At 52.5% G+C, this 21867-nt stretch overlaps 1 protein-coding gene across 1 annotated transcript in view; it reads left to right on the top strand.

Annotated features, from left to right (window-relative positions):
- SPNS3 (sphingolipid transporter 3 (putative)) overlaps nt 1-21867 on the top strand; it is a 56117-nt gene that overhangs the window by 26836 nt on the left and 7414 nt on the right. Inside the window, exon 9 of the mRNA XM_032271692.1 lies at nt 19142-19207. Coding sequence (XP_032127583.1) covers nt 19142-19207 — 66 coding nt within the window. The remainder of the gene's footprint in view (nt 1-19141; nt 19208-21867) is intronic.

Raw genomic sequence — 21867 nt, 5'->3', positions numbered from 1 at the left:
TCTTTCTCTTTCTTTCTTCCTTCTTTCTCTCTTTCTCTTTTTTCTTTCTTTCATTCTCTTTCTTTTTTTCTCTCTTTCTCTTCCATCTTCCTTTCTCTTCCTTCTTCCTTTTTTCTTCCTTCCCTCCCTCCCTTCCTCCCTCCCTCCCTCCCTCCATCCCTCCCTACATTCCTTCCGCCCTTCCTTCCAGACAGGGTCTCCCTGTGTTGCCCAGGCTGGTCTTGAACTCCTGGCTTCAGACGACCCTACCCATGCTGCCTCCTGAGTAGCTGGAATTACAGGTGCATGTCACTGTGCCTGGCTTACAGAGTGAGCTTTCTGACACCACGACCCTTCCCTGCTCAGAAGCCTTGCATGGCTCCCTGGGGCCTCTGGGGCTAGGTCCAGCTCCTTATCCTGGTGTTTAAGGCCTCTCATGAACTTCCCTGATAACCCTGGGAGCCTTTTTCCTGCACTGCAGCCCTGCCATACAGGTTCCCTCTTGATTCCCTAGGCCATGCTTCCCTCTCCCTCTTTTTCCCCATCCTCACTCCCTTCTCCATATGTCCAAAGCATCCTAGGCCTTCAGAGGCCTCCATCTCTCCATGGATTCCTCCCTGTTGCTGGGCCTGACCCCCTCTCCCTCCTGTCTTGAGTATGCCCCAGCATCGTCTTCCTGGGGTCTCGGTTATGTACGTTCTGACTCCTCTCCCAGCCCTGACTGCGAGTTTTAGCAGGGCCCAGGTCTGGTTCTAATCTTTCTCTGCACTCCAGCTTAAAGCACGGTCAGGCACACGGATGGCTGGGTGAAAGTCACTGCCGGCTGAGTGAAGAGTCGGCTGACAAACTCTTTGTATTCATTTGTTTATTCAATCAATATTGATTGAATGCCAATTAAGTGGCATACTAGTTTAAATGGTGTAGATATAGGTGGCTGGGCGTGGTGGCTCACGCCTGTAATCCCAGCACTTTGGGAGGCCGAGGCAGGCAGATCACCTGAGGTCAGAAGTTCAAGACCAGTCTGGGCAACATGGCAAAATCCTGTCTCTACTAAAAATACAAAAATTTAGCTAGGCATGGTGGTGCGTGCCTGTAGTCCCAGCTACCTGGGAGGCTGAAGCAGGAGAATCACTTGAACCCAGGGGGCAGAGGTTGCAGTGAGCCAAGATCATGCCACTGCACTCCAGCCTGGGAAACAGAACGAGACTCCATCTCTAACTAAATAAATGCTGTAGATATAGCAATGAATAAAACAGATAAAAATGTCTCCCTCCTGAGGGAACTTACATTCTAGTTGAGGGAGATAGATAACAAGCAAGATATATAAGTATTGTGAATTTTATTGTAAAATTCACAGTATTTCGGATAATCATAAAGGCTTAGGAGAGAAGTGGTGTTGGGAAGGGAAATATGGAGAGTGTGAGTACTGGGGGGAGAGGGTAGCAATTTGATGCAGGGTGGCCAGAGAGGCCTCACTGAGAAGGTAGTTGTTGAATAAAGACCTGTAGGGGGTGAAGGGTGAATTATGCAGATATACGCGGGAACAGTAAGTCAGGAGTGTACCCAATGGGCACACAACAAGGTGGCTACTCTGATTAGTGCAGAGAGAGGGAGGAGGAGAGGGAGGGGAGGACAGGGAGATGATGGGTGCCCGATGATGGGTTCTAAGACGGGGGACATCTGGGGCATCTATTGAAATGATCATGTAGTTTCGTCCTTTATTTGATGACTACAGTTTATTACATTGACCGATATTTATATGCTTAACCAACCTTGCATTCCTGGGATATGTTCTCCACGGTCATGGTGGATGATCGTTTTTATGTATTGCTGGATTTGACTTGAGAGTACTTCGTTGAGGATTTTTGCACGTACGTTTTGATATTGGTGTTCCGTTTTCTTGCGGTGTCTTCATCTGTTTTGGTAGCAGGGTAGTGGCCTTGTAATGAGTTGGCAAGTGCTCCTTCCTCTTCTGGTGTTTGGAAGACTTTATGAGGAATTTGTTAATTCATCTTTAAACATTTGGAAGAATTCACCAGTGAAGCCATCTGGTTCTGGGCTTTTGTTTGTGGAAAGTTTTCTGATTGCTAACTCAATATTTACTTGTTATAGGTCAATTCAAATTTTCTATTTCTTCTTGAGTTGTTTCAGTAGTTTGTATCTTTTTAGGAATTTGTCCATCTATTCTAGGTTAATCTAATTTGTTGGCACATAATAGTTTATATAACAGTTCCTTCTAATTCTTTTAATTTCCATAAGGTCGGTAGTAATGTCCCCGTTTCATTCCTAATTTTAATAATTTGAGTATCTTTTTTCAGTCAGTTTATCTAAAGGTTTGTCCATGGTGTTGATCTTTTCAAACAACCAACTTTTGGTTTCATCGATTTTTCTCTATTATTTCCTTTTTTTTTTCGACATAGGGTCTGGCTTTGTTTCCCAGGCTGGAGCTCCTGGCTTCCAGCAATCCTTCGGCCTCAGCCTCGCCTCCCTAAGCGCTGGGATTATAGGAGATAGCCACCCCATCTGGCTGGCTTATGTTGACTAGAATCTGGCTACCCTGGGGACAAGGGCAGAAGCAGAGAGGAGTGAGGAGCCTATTGCTAGAATGCAGCTGAGATGATGGGGCTTGGACCAGAGTGGCAGCAATGGAGGTGGTGAGAGGCAGTTGGATTACATACGTATTTTGAAGGTAGAGCTATCAGAATTTCCTGATGAATTCCTGGAAGGAATGGGTCCATCCATCCATCCACCCACCCACCCACCACTTCGCTTCTCAGATTGCAGGAACCAAAGTCCTTCCTGCAGGATTTCTGCTGATGAAGGAGTAGGTCCTGGGCAGATAGGCTCTAAACTCTTCTTGGGAAGGGCCCATGGGAAGATGGGCCTGTGTGCTAGTGTGTGCATGCATCTAATATGAGTGTGTGTATGTTCATCCTTGTGTGTATACATTAAAACGAACATACTAGCAGGGCACGGTGGCTCACTTTAGGAGTTCGAGGTGGGTGGATCACTTGAGGTCAGGAGTTCAAGGCCAGCCTGGCCAACATGGCGAAACCCCGTCTCTACTAAAAATACAAAAATTAGCTGAGTGTGGTGGCATGTGCCTGTAATCTCAGCTACTCAGGAGGCTGAGGCAGGAGAATTGCTTGAGCCCAGGAGGCAGAGGTTGCAGTGAACTAAGATCACACTACTACACTCTAGCCTGGGCAACAGAACAAGATTCTGTCTCAGAAAAAACAAAAAACATGAATATACTAGCTGGGCATGATGGCGCACACCTGTGATTCGCCAAGGTGGGCGAATCACTGAGGTCACAAGTTCGAGATCAGCCTGAGCGACACGCTCTCTCCCATGCCCCGTCTCCACTAAAAATATATCTTAAAAAATTAGCTGGGTGTGGCAGTGGGCACCTGTAATCCCAGCTACTCTGGAGACTGAGACAGGAGAATTGCTTGAACCCAGGAGGCGGAGGTTTCAATGAGCCGAAATCGTGCGCTGCACTCCAGCCTGGGAGACAGAGTGAGCCTCCATCTCAAAAAAGGAAAAAAAGAAAAAAAAAGAGAATATACTTGTACATACAATATGCATTTAGCATGAATGTACATTTAAATTTAGTATGAATAAATAAACATGCTAAATGCATATTGTATGTACGACTATGTCTGTTTTAATTTGCATGCGTGCCTGTGCGTGTGTGTGGTGTGTATGTGCGAGTATGTGTGTGTGCTGTTTTGTACACGGGTCTGTGCCTGGGTGTGCACACCCACGTCAGGACATGCAGATAACTGCGTGGGATGTGCCTGTGTGCACATGTGTGCCTGCAGCTAAGTATAGCTTTTCTTTTGCCACTTGGTGGCTGTAACTGCACTGTGTGGGCAGGCTGATTTTTGGTGGCACCGTGTGTCTGCTCCCAGAGTTGCTGAAGTTGGGCCAAATCCTGCTGCTGGTTTCATGGAAATGAGTTTTTCTGAGAATATAAAGTCCGGTCCGGGGCCTTCCCTGGGGGAGCTCACGCCCTGTGGCCACCTACAGAAACAGAGGTTTCCATCTTTCCAGGCCTCTTGGCAAGGGAAGTGGACTTCCCGGCTGTTAATTAGGGTCCAGACACGCACGCAGCAGGTCCTGGCTCACGCCGCCTTCCTTGGCCTTCTGCCCAGACCTGCTGCCCTTCAGAGGAGAAGGCGTTTGTGCTCAGAGGCGGGACTGTGCCCATGGCAGGGGCTCCACTGTCACTGACCTGGTGGCTGAAGGATGTGGGTGCACGTTGGCGGTTCCCCTCAAGTGGGCTCTGTGGTCAAGGTGGAGGGGCAGGAGTGGAGCATGGGGGAGGGCAGGCAATGAGGTGCCTGAAAGACCTGAAAGACATCATTCCTTCTTCTTCCCTTACCCGCTGTGTGACTTGTGTGACCTAGAGCAAGATCTGGGTCTTGCTGAGCATTTATTTTTTCCTCCCTTTTTTTTTTTTTTTTTTTTTGTTGAGATGGACTTTCGCTCTTGTTGCCCAGGCTGGAATGCAATGGCGTGATCTCAGCTCACTGCAACCTCCGCCTCCCGGTTCAAGCAATTCTCCTGCCTCAGCCTCCCTAGTAGCTGGGACTGCAGGCACGCACCACCATGCCCAGCTAATTTTTGTATTTTTAGTAGAGACGGGGTTTCACCATGTTGGCCAGGTTGGTCTCGATCTCTTGACCTTGTGATCCGCCCGCCTTGGCCTCCCAAAGTGCTAGGATTACAGGTGCGAGCCAGCGTGCCCGGCCTGCTGAGCCTCAGTTTTCTTAGCAATAGAATGGGAGTGCTACTCCTTACATCTCGGTTTCATTAAAGAGGTAAGTGAACTTTGGAGCCTGTTCTAATTGCTATGGGGATGCCACAAAACGTAATGTCTTAAAATGACAGCACCATTTATTTCGCTCACAAATGTGCAGTTTGGGCCAGGTTTGAGAGCAAGGAGGCTGATATCTCTTTTCCACCTGGTATTAGCTGGGCAGGACGAGGGCGAGGGGCTGGATCACCAAAGGGGTGGGGCCTGCCTGGCAGAGGATGCCGCTATTGACTGAGACCTCAACAGAAGCTGTGGGTGGAACTCCTGTCTGTGACCTCTCCATGTGGTCTGGGCTTCCTCACAACATGGTGTCTGGGTTAAACAAGGACTAACGTCCTGAGACAGAGGGCCAGGTGGAACTGTATTGCCTTTTATGACCTACCCTTGAAAGTTACCGTGAATGTAACTTCATTCTTTGCATTCTACTGCATTCACTTTTTCTTTTTTTTTTTTTAACCTGAGCACAACTGCTTCCTGCTCCAAGTAATGGAACAAATAAATGAACTCTAGGCTAGCACGGTGGCTCATACCTGTGATCCCAGCCCTTTGGGAGGCCAAGGCGGGCGGATTACCTGAGATCAGGAGTTCAAGATCAGTGTAGCCAACATGGCGAAATGTCGTCTCTACGTAAATACAAAAATTAGCCTGGCATGATGGCAGGCATCTGTAATCTCGGCTACTCGGGAGGCTGAGGTGGGAGAATTACTTGAACCCAGGAGGCGGAGGTTGCAGTGAGCCGGGATCACCGCCAATGCACTCTAGCCTGGGCGAGGGAGCAAGGCTCCATCTCAGGAAAAAAAAAAAGTCAAAAAACGAAAAAGAAGGCCAGGCGCGGGGGCTCATGCCTGTAATCCCAGCACTTTGGGAGGCCGAGGCAGGCGGATCACGAGGTCAGGAGTTTGAGACCATCCTGGCTAACATGGTGAAACCCTGTCTCTACTAAAAACACAAAAATTAGCTGGGCGTGGTGGTGAGCACCTGTAATTCCAGCTACTCAAGAAGCTGAGACAGGAGAATCTCTTGAATCTGGAAGGCAGAGGTTGCAGTGAGCTGAGATTGTGCCTTTGCACTCCAGCCTGGGTGACAGAATAAGACTCTGTCTCAAAAAAAGAAAAAAAAAGAAAAGGCTGTGTGCAGAGGCCCAGTGCAGTGGCTCATGCCTGTAATCCCAGGCGTTTGGGAGGTCGAAGCAGGAGGATCACTTGAGGTCAGGAGTTTGAAACCAGCCTGGCCAACACGGTGAAACCCAGTCTGTACTAAAAATACAAAAATTAGCCGGGTGTGGTGTCTTGCACCTATAATCCCAGCTACTCGGGAGGCTGAGGCAGGAGAATCGCTGGAACCCAGGAGGCGGAGGTTGTGGTGAGCCAAGATCGTGCCATTGCACTCTAACCTGGGTGACAGAGTGAGACTCCTGCTCAAAAAATAAAAAAAATAAATAAAATAAATACCATAGCATGTTAGAGGGGGCAGGGAAAGGGGACAAAGGGATTGACGGGGCAATGCAAGCGGCCAGGGAGGCCCCGCTGAGACAGTGGCACTCCAGAAGTGAGTGTGGGAAGGAGCCGCGTGGGTCTGGGTTGGGGAAGGGTGGTCCCTGCGAGGGGAGCAGCCTGTGCAGAGGCCGTAAGGGAGAGCGCGAGGCTGCTGTGTTGGGGAAGTGTGACCGGAATTAGGTCAGCCAGGGAGCAGTAGCAGACCGTGACCTCTGATGGGGGACTGAGGGTGGGGATTACGGAGGGCCTTGTGCATATATTCCCTCTGGCTTCCAATGCCAGTGAAATGGGAAGCCACCAGAAAGGGTCCAGCACAGAGGTGAAGGCTCTGACTTAGGGGTGATAAAAAAATCACCCCAAAACTTAGTGGCTTAAAACAATGCCCAGACTGGGCGCTGTGGCTCAAGCCTGGAATCCCAGTACTTTGGGAGGTTGAGGTGGGCGGATCACGAGTTCAAGAGATCAAAACCATCCTGGCCAACATGGTGAAACCCCGTCTCTACTAAAAAAAAAAAAAAAAAAAAAAAATTAGCTGGATGTGGTGGCGTGCGCCTGTGGTCCCAGCTACCCGGGAGGCTGAGGCAGGAGAATTGCAAACAAACAAAAAAACCAAAACAAACAAACAAAAAACAACAATGCCCAATTGTTTCCAATTCGGTGGCTTGGCTGAACGCTCCCTGCTGCTTTGCCCGTGCCCACTCATGGGGCTGCTTTCACCTGGACGATTGCTGCACTGGAAGGTCCATGCCGACCTTGCTCCCCTCTGGCTGTCCCCTGGGTCCCCTTCATTCTTCTCCGTGTGGCCCTTCATCCTCCACCAGGCTAGATCAGCTTCCTTTCATGACCATCTCAGGGCAATGCTCTAAGAAAGCAGAAGGGGGAGTTGCAATGTCTGTTACCCCCAGGCCAGGAACTTGAAAAGCATCACTTCTACCTGATTTCATTTGTCTATCATCCATCTATCTATCTATGCATCCATCCATTTGTTTTAGACAGAGTCTGACTCTGTAGCCCAGGCTGGAGTGCAGGGGTGTGATCTCGGCTCACTGCAACCTCCGCCTCTCTGGTTTAAGTGATTCTCCTGCCTCAGCCTCCCTAGTAACTGGGATTACAGTAGCCACCATGCCCGGCTAACTTTTGTATTTTTAGTAGAGATGGGGTTTCACCGTATTTGCCAGGCTGGTCTCGAACTCCTGACTTCAAGTGATCCACCCGCTTCGGCCTCCCAAAGTGCTGGGATGACAGGGTGAGCCACGGCGCCCGGCCACTTCCACCTGATTTTATGGGTCAAAGCAAGGTATAACGCCAGCCCATTTACCATGGCAGGGGCTTCATACAAAGGTGTGAATGTCAAGAGGTCTGATTAATTTGGGGCCATTTTGTAGCTGTGGACCACGTGGTTTAATAGGCACTCTCTGGTTGCCACGTTGAGAATAGAATGAAAGGGGACAGGCTGGGCGTGGAGGCTCACACCTGCCAGCCTAGCACTTTGGGCGGCTGAGGTTGGAGAATCGCTTGAGATTAAGCTCAGGAGTTTGAGACCAGTCTGGGCCACATAGAGAGGAAAAAATTAAAAAACAAACAAAAAAGAAAAAAAAAAAAGATGGTGGGCGCGGTGGCTCACACCTGTAATCCTAGCACTTTGGAGGGCCGAGGCGGGCAGATCACAAGGTCAGGAGTTCAAGACCAGACTGACCAACATGGAGAAACCCCGTCTCTACTAAAAATACAAAATTAGCTGGGCTTAGGGACGCACGCCTGTAATCCCAGCTACTCGGGAGGCTGAGGCAGGAGAATCACCTGATCCCGGGAGGCAGAGGTTGTGGTAAGCCGAGATTATGCCACTGCACTCTAGCCTGGGCAACAAGAGTGAAAATCCGTCTCAAAAAAACAAAAAACAAAAAACCAGAAATTAAAAAAAAAAAGAGGACAAAAGCAGAAACAAGGAAATCAACTCAGGAGGTTTTCTAGTAATCTAGGCAGTTGACAGTGATGGCGTGGACCAGGGTAGTTATGGAGGAAGTGTGGAGAAGTGGTCAGATTCTGGGTGTATTTTGGAAGTAGAATTATAGGACTTCCTGAGAGACTGGGTGTGAAGTGTGAAAGAAAGGGAGGGGTGCAGGGTGGCTTCAAGGTTTTTGCCCTGAGCAGCTAGAAGCATGGCCTTGCCCCTTCCTGTGGCTGGAAGACTGAGGGAGGGGCAGGGCGATTCATTGTGGAGAGGTCATTTTAGACATGTTAAATTGAGGTGCTTCGTAGGACCTTCAACTGGACCTGTTTTCTTTTTTTCTTCTTTTTTTGAGATGAAGTTTTGCTCTTGTTGTGCAGGCTGGGGGACAATGGCATGATCTCAGCTCACTGAAACCTCCGCCTCCCAAGTAGCTGGGATTACAGGCCCCTCTTGTACCAAGCCCGGCTAATTTTGTGTTTTTAGTAGAGACAGAGTCTCACCATGTTGGCCAGGCTGGTCTTGAACTCTTGACCTCCGGTGATCTGCCCGCCTCAGCCTCCCAAAGTGCTGGGATGACAGGGGTGGGCCACGGTACCCCGCCTTGGACCTGTTTCCTAAGACAGGCTGGAGTGCAGCGGTGCGATCTCGGTTCACTGCATCCTGGACCTCCTGGGCTCAAGAGGATCCTCCCACCTCAGCCTCCTGAGTAGCTGGGACTACAGGTGCGAGCCACCACACCCAGCTAATTTCTGTATTCTTTTGTAAAGACGGGGTTTCACTATGTTACCCAGGCTGCTCTTGAACTCCTGGGCTTGAGTGATCCGCCTGCCTTGGCCTCCCAAAGTGTTGGGATTACAGGCGTGAGCCACTGTGCCCGGCCTCAACTGGACATATTAAGAGACAGTTGGGCCAGGTGTGGTGGCTCCTGCCTGCAATCCTAGCACTTTGGGAGGTCGAGGCGGGTGGATCACTTGAGGTCAGGAGTTTGAGAGTAGCCTGGCAAACATGGTGAAATCCTGTCTCTACTAAAAACACAGAAATTAGCCAGGCGTGGTGGAGGGAGCCTGCACTCCCAGCTACTCAGGAGGCTGAGGCAGGAGAATCACTTGGACTTGGGTGGAGGAGGTTGCAGTGAGCCGGGATTGCACCACTGCACCCCAGCCTGGGCAACAGAGCAAGACTCCGTCTCAAAAAAATAAAAGAAGCAATTGGGTATGTATGAGTCTTGGAGTTCAGGAGAGAGTGTCTAGGAAGGTTATTTAAAGCCGTGAAACCAAGTGAGGTCGCCAAGGGCTTGAAATAGACCTGAAGCTTGAGCTTGGAGGCAGTGCACAGGTCAGTCAAGGGTGTGGGTGCGCAGTGCCGCCGTGGTGAGGTCAAGGGTGGGACCAACAACTCACTCGAGCATGCCGTGGCGCATGACTTTTATATTTTTATGGGGGACACTAAAAAAAAAAAAAAACAAAAAAAAAAAAACAACGCAGAAAATCACAGAGAAGAAAATAATAGCTATTCACATTTTCATCCACAAGAATGAATGATTCTTACCATTTTGGCCTTTTTGCTTCCATATTTCTTATTTAATTAGGTAAACATCATTCTGTATCTGTCTCTATACATTCACAGGCTTATGGTTAGGTAGAAATAGTTTTATTAAACTGAGGTCATATGGTACTGCAATTTTTAAAAACAGATTTATTGAGGTATAATTCATACATCAGGCCAGGTGTAGTGGCTCACGCCTGTCATCCCAGCACTTTGAGAGGCTCAGGCGGGTGGATCACTTGAGGTCAGGAGTTCGAGACCAACCTGGCCAACATGGTGAAACCCCAACTCTACTAAAAATACAAAAAATTAGCTGGGTGTGGTGGTGGGCTCCTGTAATCCCAGCTACTCGGGAGACTGAGGCACGAGAATCACTTGAACGTGGGAGGCAGAGGCTGCAGTGAGCTGAGATCACGCCACTGCACTCCAGCCTGGGCGACAGAGCCAGAGCGAGACCCTGTGTCAAAATAATAGTAATAATAATTCATGTATCAGACAATTCACCCAGTAAAGTATATAATTCACTGGTTTTTAGTACATCCACAGAGTTGTACAACCATTAACACATCAATTTCAGAACATTTTACTCACTCTAAAAATAAATTTCATGCCTATTAGCAGTCACCCCCATTTCTCTTCAATCCATCTCTCTGCACCCCAGCCCTGGCCCTAGGCAGCTGCTAAATCTACTTTCCATCTTTATAGATTTGTCTGTTCTGGATAATTCATATAAATAGAATCATATAATATGTTTAATTTATATGAATCCGCTTGAAGAAACTGAAGTGAAATCAAAGGAATTAAGTTTGAATTAATTGTAAAACTGTGGACGTATTGATGAATGCTGGCTATGAAAGAGGACACCAGCCTTCTTACACATCCTTTCTCCCTTCTCTCTTCGACCTCCTTATTATTTTTACTTTTTCTAGATGTAGACTATTCACAATCTGGTTTTTTTTTTGAGATGAAGATTCACTCTTGTTGCCCAGCCTGGAGTGCAATGGCGTGATCTCGGCTCACTGCAACCTCCGCCTCCTGGGTTCAAGAGGTTCTCCTGCCTCAGCCTCCCGAGTAGCTGGGATTACGGGCATGTGCCACCATACCCAGCTAATTTTGTATTTTTAGTAGGGACGGGGTTTCTCCATGTTGATCAGGCTGGTCTTGAACTCCTGACCTCAGGTGATCCGCCTGCCTCAGCCTCCCAAAGTGCTGGGATTACATTCGTGAGCCACCGCTCCCGGCCGCAGTCTGTTCTTTAAGCCTCATCCTTATAGTGGTTTGACAGTAGTTCCATATTTCAGTAGATTCCATGTTTGTTATCAGTGTGTTTACACAGATTCTTTATTCCTGAGTTCTTTACTTTGCTTTAACTCCTAACTGGGTAGATTTTGTGATTAAACAGTTTTTATCCACCCCCTGTCCCCCGCAGAGGCTAGAGAGTTTATTTTCCTTTGGTTCATTTATATGCGAGATTGTCTTTTCTTTGATATTTATTTATTTATTTTGAGATAGGGTCTTACCCTGTCACCCAGGCTGGAGTGCAGTGGTGCAATCACGGCTCTCTGCAGCCTCGACCTCCTGGGCTCAAGCGATCCTCCCACCTCAGCCTCCTGAGTAGCTGGGACCGCAGGCATGCACCACCACAACCGGCTAATTTTTGTAATTTTTGTAATTTGTGTAGAGGTGGGGTTTTGCCATGTTGTCCAGGCTGGTCTCAAACTCTTCAGCTCAAGTAATCCCCCCGCCTTGGCCTCTCAAAGTGCTGGGATCACGGGCATGAGCCACTGTGCCGAGCCTGAATTAATATTCTCATTGCATTGTTTTACAGCTTGAAGCAAATATAAGATTTCCTTCTGCTCCTTCTCTTATCACCTATCTTTTAGGCTGGATTTTTTTCTTCCTGCCTCCTCCCTTCCTTCCTTTTTTACAATATGTCTCCCTCATTTACATGCTGAATCCTTTCCTCTGAGGTGGGTGTGGGCAGCTCTGCTCAGAAGCTGGATGTGCTTTCTGTAGAGTGGGTGACTCCTGTCTTTGACTCTGTCTGCCTTCTCTGTGATCATTCCGTTGTCCAAAGGGGATGCAGTTTGCTTGAGTTTGGGCTTTGCAGACTTTTCTGTTGCCGGAGGGAAACGCAGGGCTCAGGCAAATGAGGAGTCTTTGTCAAAACACCTGGGTCTGCTCTGTCTTCTGGGATTCAGGTAAATGCTCTCTAACAAGGTTCATTCTACTTAATTACTGGGTGCATTCCCTTCTGAGATGGGAGGTGCCCCCGGGCCTTGAGTGGAGTCAGTGACTGGAGTCCCTGTTCGCTTTCTCTGTTTTTAGCCTCTGTCCCCCAGCAGCTTTCCCTGCTGGCTGTCAGTTAGGGACTGCTACTCAGTTTGTTTCCCTCCAGATATGAGGGTTTTTTGGTGAACAGCTTTGGGGAGGGGAAGCTGAGAAGGGTAATGCTCTCTTCTACAGAATCATCTGCTCTTTTGTTCAGCGGCCATTTTTTTTTTATCTTGCTGTCACTGGGGCTGGAGTGCAGTGGCGTGATCATGGCTCACTGCAGCCTCAACCTCCCAGGCTCAAAGGATCATCCTCCCTCAGCCTCTGGAATAGCTGGGACCACAGGTGCATGGTGCCATGCCCAGCTTATTTAAAAAATTATTTGTAGAGGCCGGGCGTGGTGGCTCACGCCTATAATCCCAGCACTTTGGGAGGCCGAGGCGGGTGGATCACGAGGTCAAGAGATCGAGACCATCCTGGTCAACATGGTGAAACCCCGTCTCTACTAAAAATACAAAAAATTAGCTGGACATGGTGGCACGTGCCTGTAATCCCAGCTACTCAGGAGTCTGAGGCAGGAGAATTGCCTGAACCCAGGAGGCAGAGGTTGCGGTGAGCCGAGATCGCGCCATTGCACTCCAGCCTGGGTAACAAGAGCGAAACTCTGTCTCAAAAAAAAAAAAAAAAAAAATTGTTTGTAGAGACCTGGACTCACTATGTTGTCCAGGCTGGTTTTGAACTCCTGGGCTCAAGCAATCCTCCTGCCTCAGCCTCCCAAAGTTTGGGATGTTGGGATTACAGGTGTGAGCCACTGCACCTGGCTGCCAGTATTGAATGTTGATTTCACTAGATTTTGTTCTTTTCTTGGGAAAAAAAAATCACTTTTTCTGTCAATTTTTTGCTCCTGTGTGAGAATTTAAGTCTGTGACGCAATATTCAATCCTCCATCTTTGTCAGCTCTGTGTGGGGCAGACTTGAGACCCAAGCCTCCTCCGTCATGGACCAACTCTTTGCCTGAGCCATTCAGAACACAGGCCCCAGGTCACAGACCTGGGGACAAGATCCCAGGGGATCTCAAAGGCCGCTTCTTGCCCAACTTGATCATAGCTATGAGTTTCCTCCTTGCCCAGGGAGAGATGTGGCCAGCATTGCACAGGACAGAACCAGCGTGGCTGTCACAAGGCCTTTAGATCCAGGAGGGGACATTGCCTTTCCCGAAGAGCTGGGATTATAGGCATCTGCCACCACACCTGGCTAATTTTTGTATTTTTAGTAGAGAAAGGGTTTTACCAGGTTGGCCAGGCTGGTCTCGAACTCCTAGCCTCAAGTGATCTGCCTGCCTTGGTTTACCAAATTACTGGGATTACTGGTAGGAGCCACTGCACCCGGCCCCTTCCCAGTCTTAAAGACTCCTGAGTGAGGACCTGGGATGGAGGCCTGTTATCTGCCCATCTGGTGTCCACAAGGAGCTTGCAGGTTGGTTGGCAGAGATCAGCTAGGATGTGGCCCACCACAGCTGTCGTCAAGGGTCGGCCCAGGATTCAGGAGATGGCTGTGGAATCTGCTTCCTGGTCCCTGGAGTGGTGTGGGAAGCTGGGCTGTGTGAGCTCCCCAACTCTGGGGAGCATTCCTACCACTTCCCAGACTTGGTCCTTAGGGGGCCTCTTGGATAAGCCCCTTCTTTTTTTTTTTTTTTTTTTGAGACAGAGTTTCCCTCTTGTTGCCCAGGCTGGAGTGCAATGGCGTGATCTTGGCTCACCGCAACCTCTGCCTCCCGGGTTCAAGCGATTCTCCTGCCTCACCCTCCCAAGTAGCTGGGGTTACAGGCATGTGCCACCATGCCCAGCTAATTTTGTATTTTTAGTAGAGATGGAGTTTCTCCATGTTGATCAGGCTGGTCTTGAACTCCTGACCTCAAGTGATCCACCCGACTCAGCCTCCCAAGGTGCTGGGATTACAGGTGTGAGCCATGGCGCCTGGCTGGATAAGCCCTTTCTATCTGGCTTTCTGAGCTGGAGTAACCGGGCCCTACAGGGGCTGTCTGAGAGGGGTTGAGACAGGTCCACTCGCCCCTCCTCTAATGGCCCCACCTCTCTGCCAAGATTTAGCAGGTGTGTCTTGGCTGGCCTCAGAGCCCCCAGGAAAGCTCACAGTCTCAGCTGAATTCTCTGGGAGGGCGTGAGGGTTTTGCTCCCTTCACTGCCTCACTCTCCACCTGCCTACCCACCGGCTTGTGGGGCTGCTGCCGGCCCCAGGAAGCCAGGCGGTGCCCTTGTGCCACGATGCCAGTCCTTGCAATTACAGGTTGGCAAGCCCAGGGACAAAGCGTGCCAGCCGGTGCAGCAGCTTGCTAGCGGCTGGTTTGTCCTGGCTCAGTGAAGAGTTGGTCCAGGAGGGAGGAGGCTTGGGTCTCAGCTCTGCCCCGGGCACAGCCAGCCCCTGGGGGAGGGTGGCCTGCTCCCTTCTTGGCAGTTCAAGATCAAGATGAACCAAGATTGAAGGCACTGCCCCTGCCACCCCATCGGGACTGACCCTTTCCTCCTGCCTAGCTGCGCGTGCAGGTGGACATGAGGAGCGCTATGTACGTGTGAAGGTATAAGTGTGTGTACAGCCACTCTTCTGCATGGGTGTGCACAAGAGTGAGGACACAAGCGTGTGTGTGTGTGTGTGTGTGTCTGTGTGTGTGTAAGCATAACTTACTATGCTTATCATGAGACCACAGGTATGCACGGGTACATGCCAGGCTGTTATTTGGCAAGGGTGCCCCGGAAAGCCTGTGCCAGGGTTGATAGCCATCATTTTTTTGGTGCCCTTGCTGTGCATGCTTTGCTATTTGCTTTTGTTTTGAGACCGAGTTTCTTGTCTCCCAGGCTGGAGTGCAATAGTGTGACGTTAGCTCACCGCAACCTCTGCCTCCCAGCCTCAAGCGATTCTCCTGCCTCAGCCTCCCGAGTAGCTGGGATTATAGGTGTGCACCACCACACTGGCTAATTTTGTATTTTTAGTAGAGACAGGGTTTCTCCATGTTGGTCAGGCTGGTCTCGAACTCCCAACCTCAGGTGATCGCCTGCCTCGGCCTCCCAAAGTGCTGGGATGACAGGCGTGAGCCACCATTGCCCAGCCTGCTTTGATATTTGGAATGGCTCCCCGTTACCTCCGTATGTGTGTGGGTGTGGCGTGTGAGTTCTTTGCGTGTGTCTTGGGTTGTAGGTGCGTGTATGTGAGTATGCTTGTGTGTCGAAGCTTGTGTGCCCATGTGAGCGGCCTTGGCTGTGCCTGTGTCTGGACAGGCTCGTGCAGCCACACACGTGACAGTGTGAGCATGGATGCCTATGTGAGTGGGTCTCTGCGGCCAGGGGTAACCAAAGCCAGGGACATTCATCATCACTTTCTTAGCTCGAAGGGAAATTCTCTCAGTCTAGAATGGCAGAGGCCAGGGGCGGAGGGGCTCCAGCCTTCTCAGGCTCCAGGCAGGGTTCCCAGGCCCTATCTCCCAGGGGAATCTAAGTCAGGGTACAAGGAGGCCGCACTGACTCTGAGGAGTCGGGGCAGAGTCAGATTTCTCTTTCGGAAGTCCCCTCCGGGGCTGGTGTCTGGAGGGATGATGGGGCCTGGGAAACTGGGGAGGAGACACCCGTGGGAGGCCTGGAGTGCACTGGCCAGCAGCTGTGGGCAGGAGGAGGAGGCAGATTTGGGGAACGGGCAGGATGCAGAATGGACAGAAATCCAAGATGGAGGGTGTGAGGGTGAGCAAGGCAGGTAGGACCCCACCCCCAGCGTCTGGCCTGGGTGATGGGGACCAGGCGAGATTCCTGAGCCAGAGGAGATCCACTCTGGCAGCTTGCCGGCAGCCTGTCTGCACCTGGGGTTGTGTCGTGTCCTGGCTCAGCCACAGAAGGCAGGAACAGAGATGTTTGGGAACAGTGGAGAGAATGAGTTTAGGCAACTGTTGAGTGTGAGTGGCTGTCCAGGAGGGAGTGTCCAGATACCCAGGCAGGAGTAGCTTTGAACAGTCAGGTGAATCCTACAAACCAGGACCCTTGTTATGTGCTTGCATTGCCTTTCTGTTGTGGAGCCCACGTTTGAACTGCTCGTGGAGGTCTGGGCATGGTGGCTCCCGCCTGTAATCCCAGCACTTTGGGAGGCTGATGCAGACAGATCACAAGGTCAGGAGTTCAAGACCAGCCTGGCCAACATGGTGAAACCCCGTCTCTACTAAAAATACAAAAACTAGCCAGGTGTGGTGGCATGTGCCTGTAATCCCAGCCACTCAGGAGGCTGAGGCAGAAGAATCTCTTGAACCCAGAAGGTGGAGGTTGCAGTGAGCCGAGATCATGCCACTGCACTCCAGCCTGGGCAACAGAGCTAGACTCTGTCTCAAAAAAAAAAAAAAAAAAGCACTGCCCATGGAAGCCAGTGAACTCTAGGAGCTGGTGATATGGACTGGTCTATGAGGAGGTCCAGTGCAAAGCAAGGTCACCAGCTTCATACGCAGGCGCTGCTGGCGCTGGAGGGCCCTGGGCGAGCATCTGGATCACCCCAGCGTTGTACCATTGGGGAAACCAAGGCCCAGAGGCGGGGCTTGCCCAGGCCCACACAGCAAGGCAGGGTGGGGCTGGGCACGTCCACCCCGGTAGGTCACACCCCTTGACTGTGGAGTCCCTCCTGGAGCTGAGTCAGCCCCAGTGGCCGCTGCCCCGGAGACTCTGTAATTACAGGATTAGAAGGTGGCCTCTCCACAGCTGAGCCCTTTGCCCCTCAAAGCCACCAAGTGGAGACAAGGATTTGGTGGCACGGTGCCAGCCTCCAGGTGTGTCTGAGACCTGGCATCCTCGGGCGGCTTCTTCAGCCTCAAAGGCCCCATTGTGGCTGCCGCCTCCCTCTGAGGGGTTCTATTTTGGGGGGGATCCACCCTGCTCCAGCTGGAGAAAGGAAAAGGTGTATTTCAGCATGTCCTGGGGGTGTGGAGTGGCAGGGGAGAGCGAGACAGGGGCTGGCTGGGGGCGGGGTGCCTGGGTGCAGGAAGGGGAGGTCGCAGAGGCAGATGCTATTGGTGTCGGGGGTGGGGGGCCGACAGGCCTGGTGGGGCAGGTGCAGGCACCCGGAAGAAGTCGGAGGGGAGTGGGCGTGAGTCGGCTTGGCTTTCATGTGGCCCCAGGAGGCAGCTGGCAGACCCTGCTGGGCTGGAATGTGGACCTGCAGCTGCCTGGGCCCCGCCTGAGACCTATCTACCAGCGACTTCCTGATTCCTACCCCTGTGGGTGCTGGGCCCCATGTCCCAGGCCTGAGGGATGCCCACTCTGCCCTCAGGGGCCTCTCAGTGTGGGTACCTGGGACCAGGCACTGCAGTCCCAGGGACAGGGTAGGACCAGGAGAGTGCTTGCCTGCTTGGGCTCCTTCGTGGTTCTGCTCTCCCTCCAGCAGAGCTGGGTCACGTTCCCGCCCCGCCTGGTGTGGTGGGACATCCCAGCCCCTTGCCTCTGCTCCTGTGGGTCCCCTGGTGGCGCGATCTCGTGGGTGTCCTGGGCCCGGCCTGATCTTGACTGTCCTTCAGGGCTCTCCTTGGCACCACCTCCGCCCGGGGGCTCCCTGCCCATCTCGGCCTTTCCTCTGACTCCCCTGTGCTAGCGTCACCAGGCACTGTGGATGCTGGGAACCCCCCGAGCTCCTCCCCGCGATGGCCCCTTCACCCTCACCATGCACAGGTCAGCCATGTGGTGGGGTGGGAAGCTCACCAGGACCTGGTTTGATGCGTGCCCTCCGACCTGAGTTTCCTTGTCTGTGAAATGGGTGTAATGGCATCTGCCTGACGGGGCACCTGACCTGAGGGGTTAGACAGGGTCATGAGAAAGGACAGGGGTGGCCTTTCAGGTCCACCACCCTGGGTGCTCCCTGGCCACTGATCATCAGGTCTCTGGGTGCCTGAGCCTGGGCTGCCCTGGGCACAGCCCCGTGATCCAGGAATGACTAATTTCACCCCTGCAATAAGCTCTTGGAAGCTTTAAGAAATGAGACTTTTTTTTCTCTCTCTTTCTTCTTCCTGCTTCATTAAACTCTTCTTGAGTGAGCGGAATGAGGATTGTCCTAATCCCTTGGCATGAGGTGAAGGGGGGTTCAGGGCTTGTGGTAACCAAAGGACATTGGGAGCAGGGCTGGGGGTGAGCATTGGGCAGGGGCCGGAAGCCTTGCGTTCCAGGCAGGCTTTGCCCAGGGTCAACTCGTGACCCCAGACAAGTGCTGCCCTTGACCAGGCTCAGTTTAACTGTACACCTGACGGGTATACCAGGCCTTGCCCACCTGCCTGTACTGCTCCAGGGGGAGGGGATGGCCTGGAGGGGGCTTTGGTGGGTGCCTGGGGCTGGGCAGGCTGGCTGGCACACAGTAGGTGCCTTAGCAGTGTTTTTGGGGAAAACAGAAGAGGGGTGGGCAGACTCCAGCAGTCTTTCGGTCTTTGTCTTCTAAAGTCTGTTATTTTTTTCTTTTACTTTTTTTTTTGAGGCAAAGTCTCGCTCTGTCCCCCAGGCTGGAGTGCAGTGGCGTGATCTCAGCTCACAGCAAGCCCTGCCTCTCGGGTTCAAGTGATTCTCGTGCCTCAGCTTTCTGAGTAGCTGGGACTACAGGTGTGAGACAGCATGCCCTGCTAATTTTTGTATTTTTAGTAGAGACAGGATTTCACCATGTTGGTCAGGCTGGTCTTGAACTCCTGACCTCAGGTGGTCCACCTGCCTTGGCCTCCCAAAGTGCTGGGATTACAGGCATGAGCCACTGCGCCTCGCTTAAAGTCTGTTTTCTTACCTTAACAATGGCCTGGGAGGAGGCCTAGCTGCCTCCTAATGGCCCCAGTGGGGGACTCCGGGGGCTGGACACTCCCCAGCAGGTCCTGGCTCTGTCTACCCACCCTCAAGGCTGCTAAACCAGAAAAATAGTTCCAGGCCCTCCTCGCTCATGCCAGTAAGTGTCCATAATGCCTTTCTCTGTGGTGTCCCAGTCTTTCTTCTCCACGGGTGAGAAGCAACAGGTGGGGCCTGTGACTCGGGTCTGGGAATCCTCACCCAGGCCGCCTTCTGTCCACAGGTGTTCCTGGCCCTTGGGGAGCTGCTTCTCTCCTGCAACTGGGCGGTGGCTGCTGACATCCTGCTGGTAGGTGTGGGAGTGGGGTGGGGGCGGAGCTGGGCTCCATCCAGCTCAAGATTGGGCCTCTGCTGCTGAGCAGCTGGGGCCTGGCAGCGGCATCAGAGACCATGCGTCAGGGGACCGCAGCCGTCCACAGTTACCTTGGACCCAAGGCCTGACACTCCGCAACATCTTTGACCGTCATCCCCGTTTTGCAGATGAACAAATGGAGGTGCAGAGGAGGCAGGTGCCTGGCCGAAAGTCACACAGCTCCAATGCAGGGAGCCAGGGCTGGAGGTGTTTTGACTCTCTGGGCTCCTTCCCCTTTTTTTTGAGACAGAGTTTCACTCTTTTTGCCCAGGCTGGAGTACAATGGCCCAATCTTGGCTCACTGCAACTTCCGCCTCCCAGGTTCAAGTGATTCTCCTGCTTCAGCCTCCCAGGTAGCCAAGACTATAGGCACCCGCCACCACACCTGGCTCATTTTGTATTTTTAGCAGAGATGGGGTTTCACCAAGTGGCCAGGCTGGTCTTGAACTCCTGACCTCAGGTGATCTGCCGGGTTGGCTGGGATTACAGGCGTGAGCTGCCGCGCCTGGCCCCGCTCCCTCTTTCTATAGCACGCTGCTTCTCAGCAGGCAGGCTCCTTGGCCTCCACTCTGGGGCGTGCAGCTCGGATGCTGTCCTTCAGGGCAATCGACACTGAGGCCATCGAGCCAGCCCGCCCCAACTTGTGTGTCACAGGCGGCCGTGCAAGGAGCAGCCTCACCTAGAAGAGGCCTGATGCTGTCCTGATCACATGATTGCCGTGTCCAGAGTCCCACACGGCCCCCCACCCCCCGAGTCCCAAGCTCTCGTCCAGCCCCCCTTCCTCCTCCTGGGAGGCATCAGGGAAGGACTTTGAACGCCATGAAGGGCTGTGCCTTGTAGATAATGCAGGCCCCGGGCCTGTGAGCACCCTGAGAGCCTTCCTCCCACCTCCTGGCAGCCAGGCACAGTCCGATGCTGGCCACAAGGGGACTGGACCAGACTGGCAGTAGGCTGAGATCAGTTCTGAGGGCAGTTCAATGTGGGGGCACCAGCCTGGGTTCAGAAAACAAGCCTGGCTGCCAGCGCTGGGCCTGCCACTTATGAGCTGTGTGGCGTTAGGCAAGTGACCGTGTGTCTCTGAGCCTCGGTATCCCCTTGTGGAAAGTGGGGATGGTGATGGCACCGGCCTTAGGGACTGTCCTGAGGGTGAAATGAGATGATCCACGTGCCTGGCACAGAGAATGCGGGCTGGGATTCTCACACGATCTCGAATTTTCCATTTTCTCATTTTCTATCTTCCAAAGAAATCGTGGTGTTCTAGAGTCTGAGTTTGACAGGGTTAGGGCATGCATAGTCATTTAATCCGTCAACAAAGCCTGCTTGAATCCTCCTGTGGACGGGATGCTCACTCCCTGCCAAGATGTCCGCCCCTCCCTGGCAGATCCCGTGGTCCCTCCCTATAGCACAGGCTCAGTGGGTCTGGAGAGGCCTGCCCTGTCTCTGGCTCCTGGCTGAGTGTATCAGCTTCAGGGCTGGCAGCTCTTCCTGCCCCTCTCTCCAGGCAGGGGAGACTTGCGCTCCAGCCCAGAGTCACCTCAGACCTGCTGCATGGCCCTGGCCTCAGTTTCCCCATCTATAAAAGGGGTAATTAGTACCTGCTCGGTAGGGTGAGCGAAGCCGCCTGCAGGAAGGCTCTCAGGAAGCGGGAAGCCATCGGCAAATGTTTTACTGGTGGGATTGTCGGATTTCAGGCTCAGGGATATTCACATGCCCCCAGCAGAGCTGGTCCTCTCTGAGGTGGTCCAGACAGAGCCGCGCCTGCCCTGGCGGCTTCCCTGGCCTGCCCCCAGCCGCACACCTCTTCCACATGACAGCCCCACAGATATGTGAAGACTGCACCCTCGTCCCCCAGGTCCCCCAGTGCCTGCGTTTGTAAGAATGATTAACCTGGAGAGCCAGGCTCTTTGTGGAATTGAAGAGGAGAATGTGTGCTGGTGGGGGGTGGGGAAGGAGAGTTAGGGACTGGCCTGCACCAGTTTCACCCAGGTGGGGAGCTGCCCAGGGAGCCGGCTGGACAGGAGCCAGCCCACCTCACGGCTCCCTGTGGTCCTTCCCTGGCTTGCAGGCCTCCAGCCCCAGCGCTTAGCAACATCTTTGACTCCAGCAGAGCCTCCTGCCCCCTCCCCTGCCTTCCCACCTTCTGGAGCCCGGGGCCACAGATGCCTTTCTGCACGTAGGGGATCTGAACTGATCAATCCTTGCAGCCCCTGCCGTTCAGTTCCTCCACGTTGCTGCTTCCCTGTAAAGGCAGATGGTAGGGGAGGCTTCTGTGCCGTGGAGGGTCAGATGCCAGCTTGGGGCAGGGTGAGAAGGGCGAGGAAGGGGAAGCAGGACCCCAAGGGTGGGCAATTCCCTTGAGGAGCTGAGCTGACAGGAGCCAAGGGCATGGTAGCTGGGGTCTGCAGCAGATCCTTGGAAGCTGGTATTGCTTTTCAAGAGGGGAGGCCAGGGCAGCCTCCAGGGAGCAGGGAGGGGCCAGCGGGAGGAGACAGGGGCCCTGTTGGGTGAGCAGGGGGTGGGCTCCAGCGAGGAGGGGAGGAAGCAGCCTCGAAGCAGAGCAGGGACAGGAAGTGTGTAGGGACAGGGCATGTGTGGGG

The sequence above is a fragment of the Sapajus apella genome, unplaced genomic scaffold (assembly GCF_009761245.1).
Source record: "Sapajus apella isolate SASKATOON/1434 unplaced genomic scaffold, GSC_monkey_1.0 scaffold245, whole genome shotgun sequence".
In the NCBI taxonomy this organism is placed as follows: Eukaryota; Metazoa; Chordata; class Mammalia; order Primates; family Cebidae; genus Sapajus; species Sapajus apella.
This window is presented reverse-complemented; position numbering and strand designations above follow the sequence as displayed.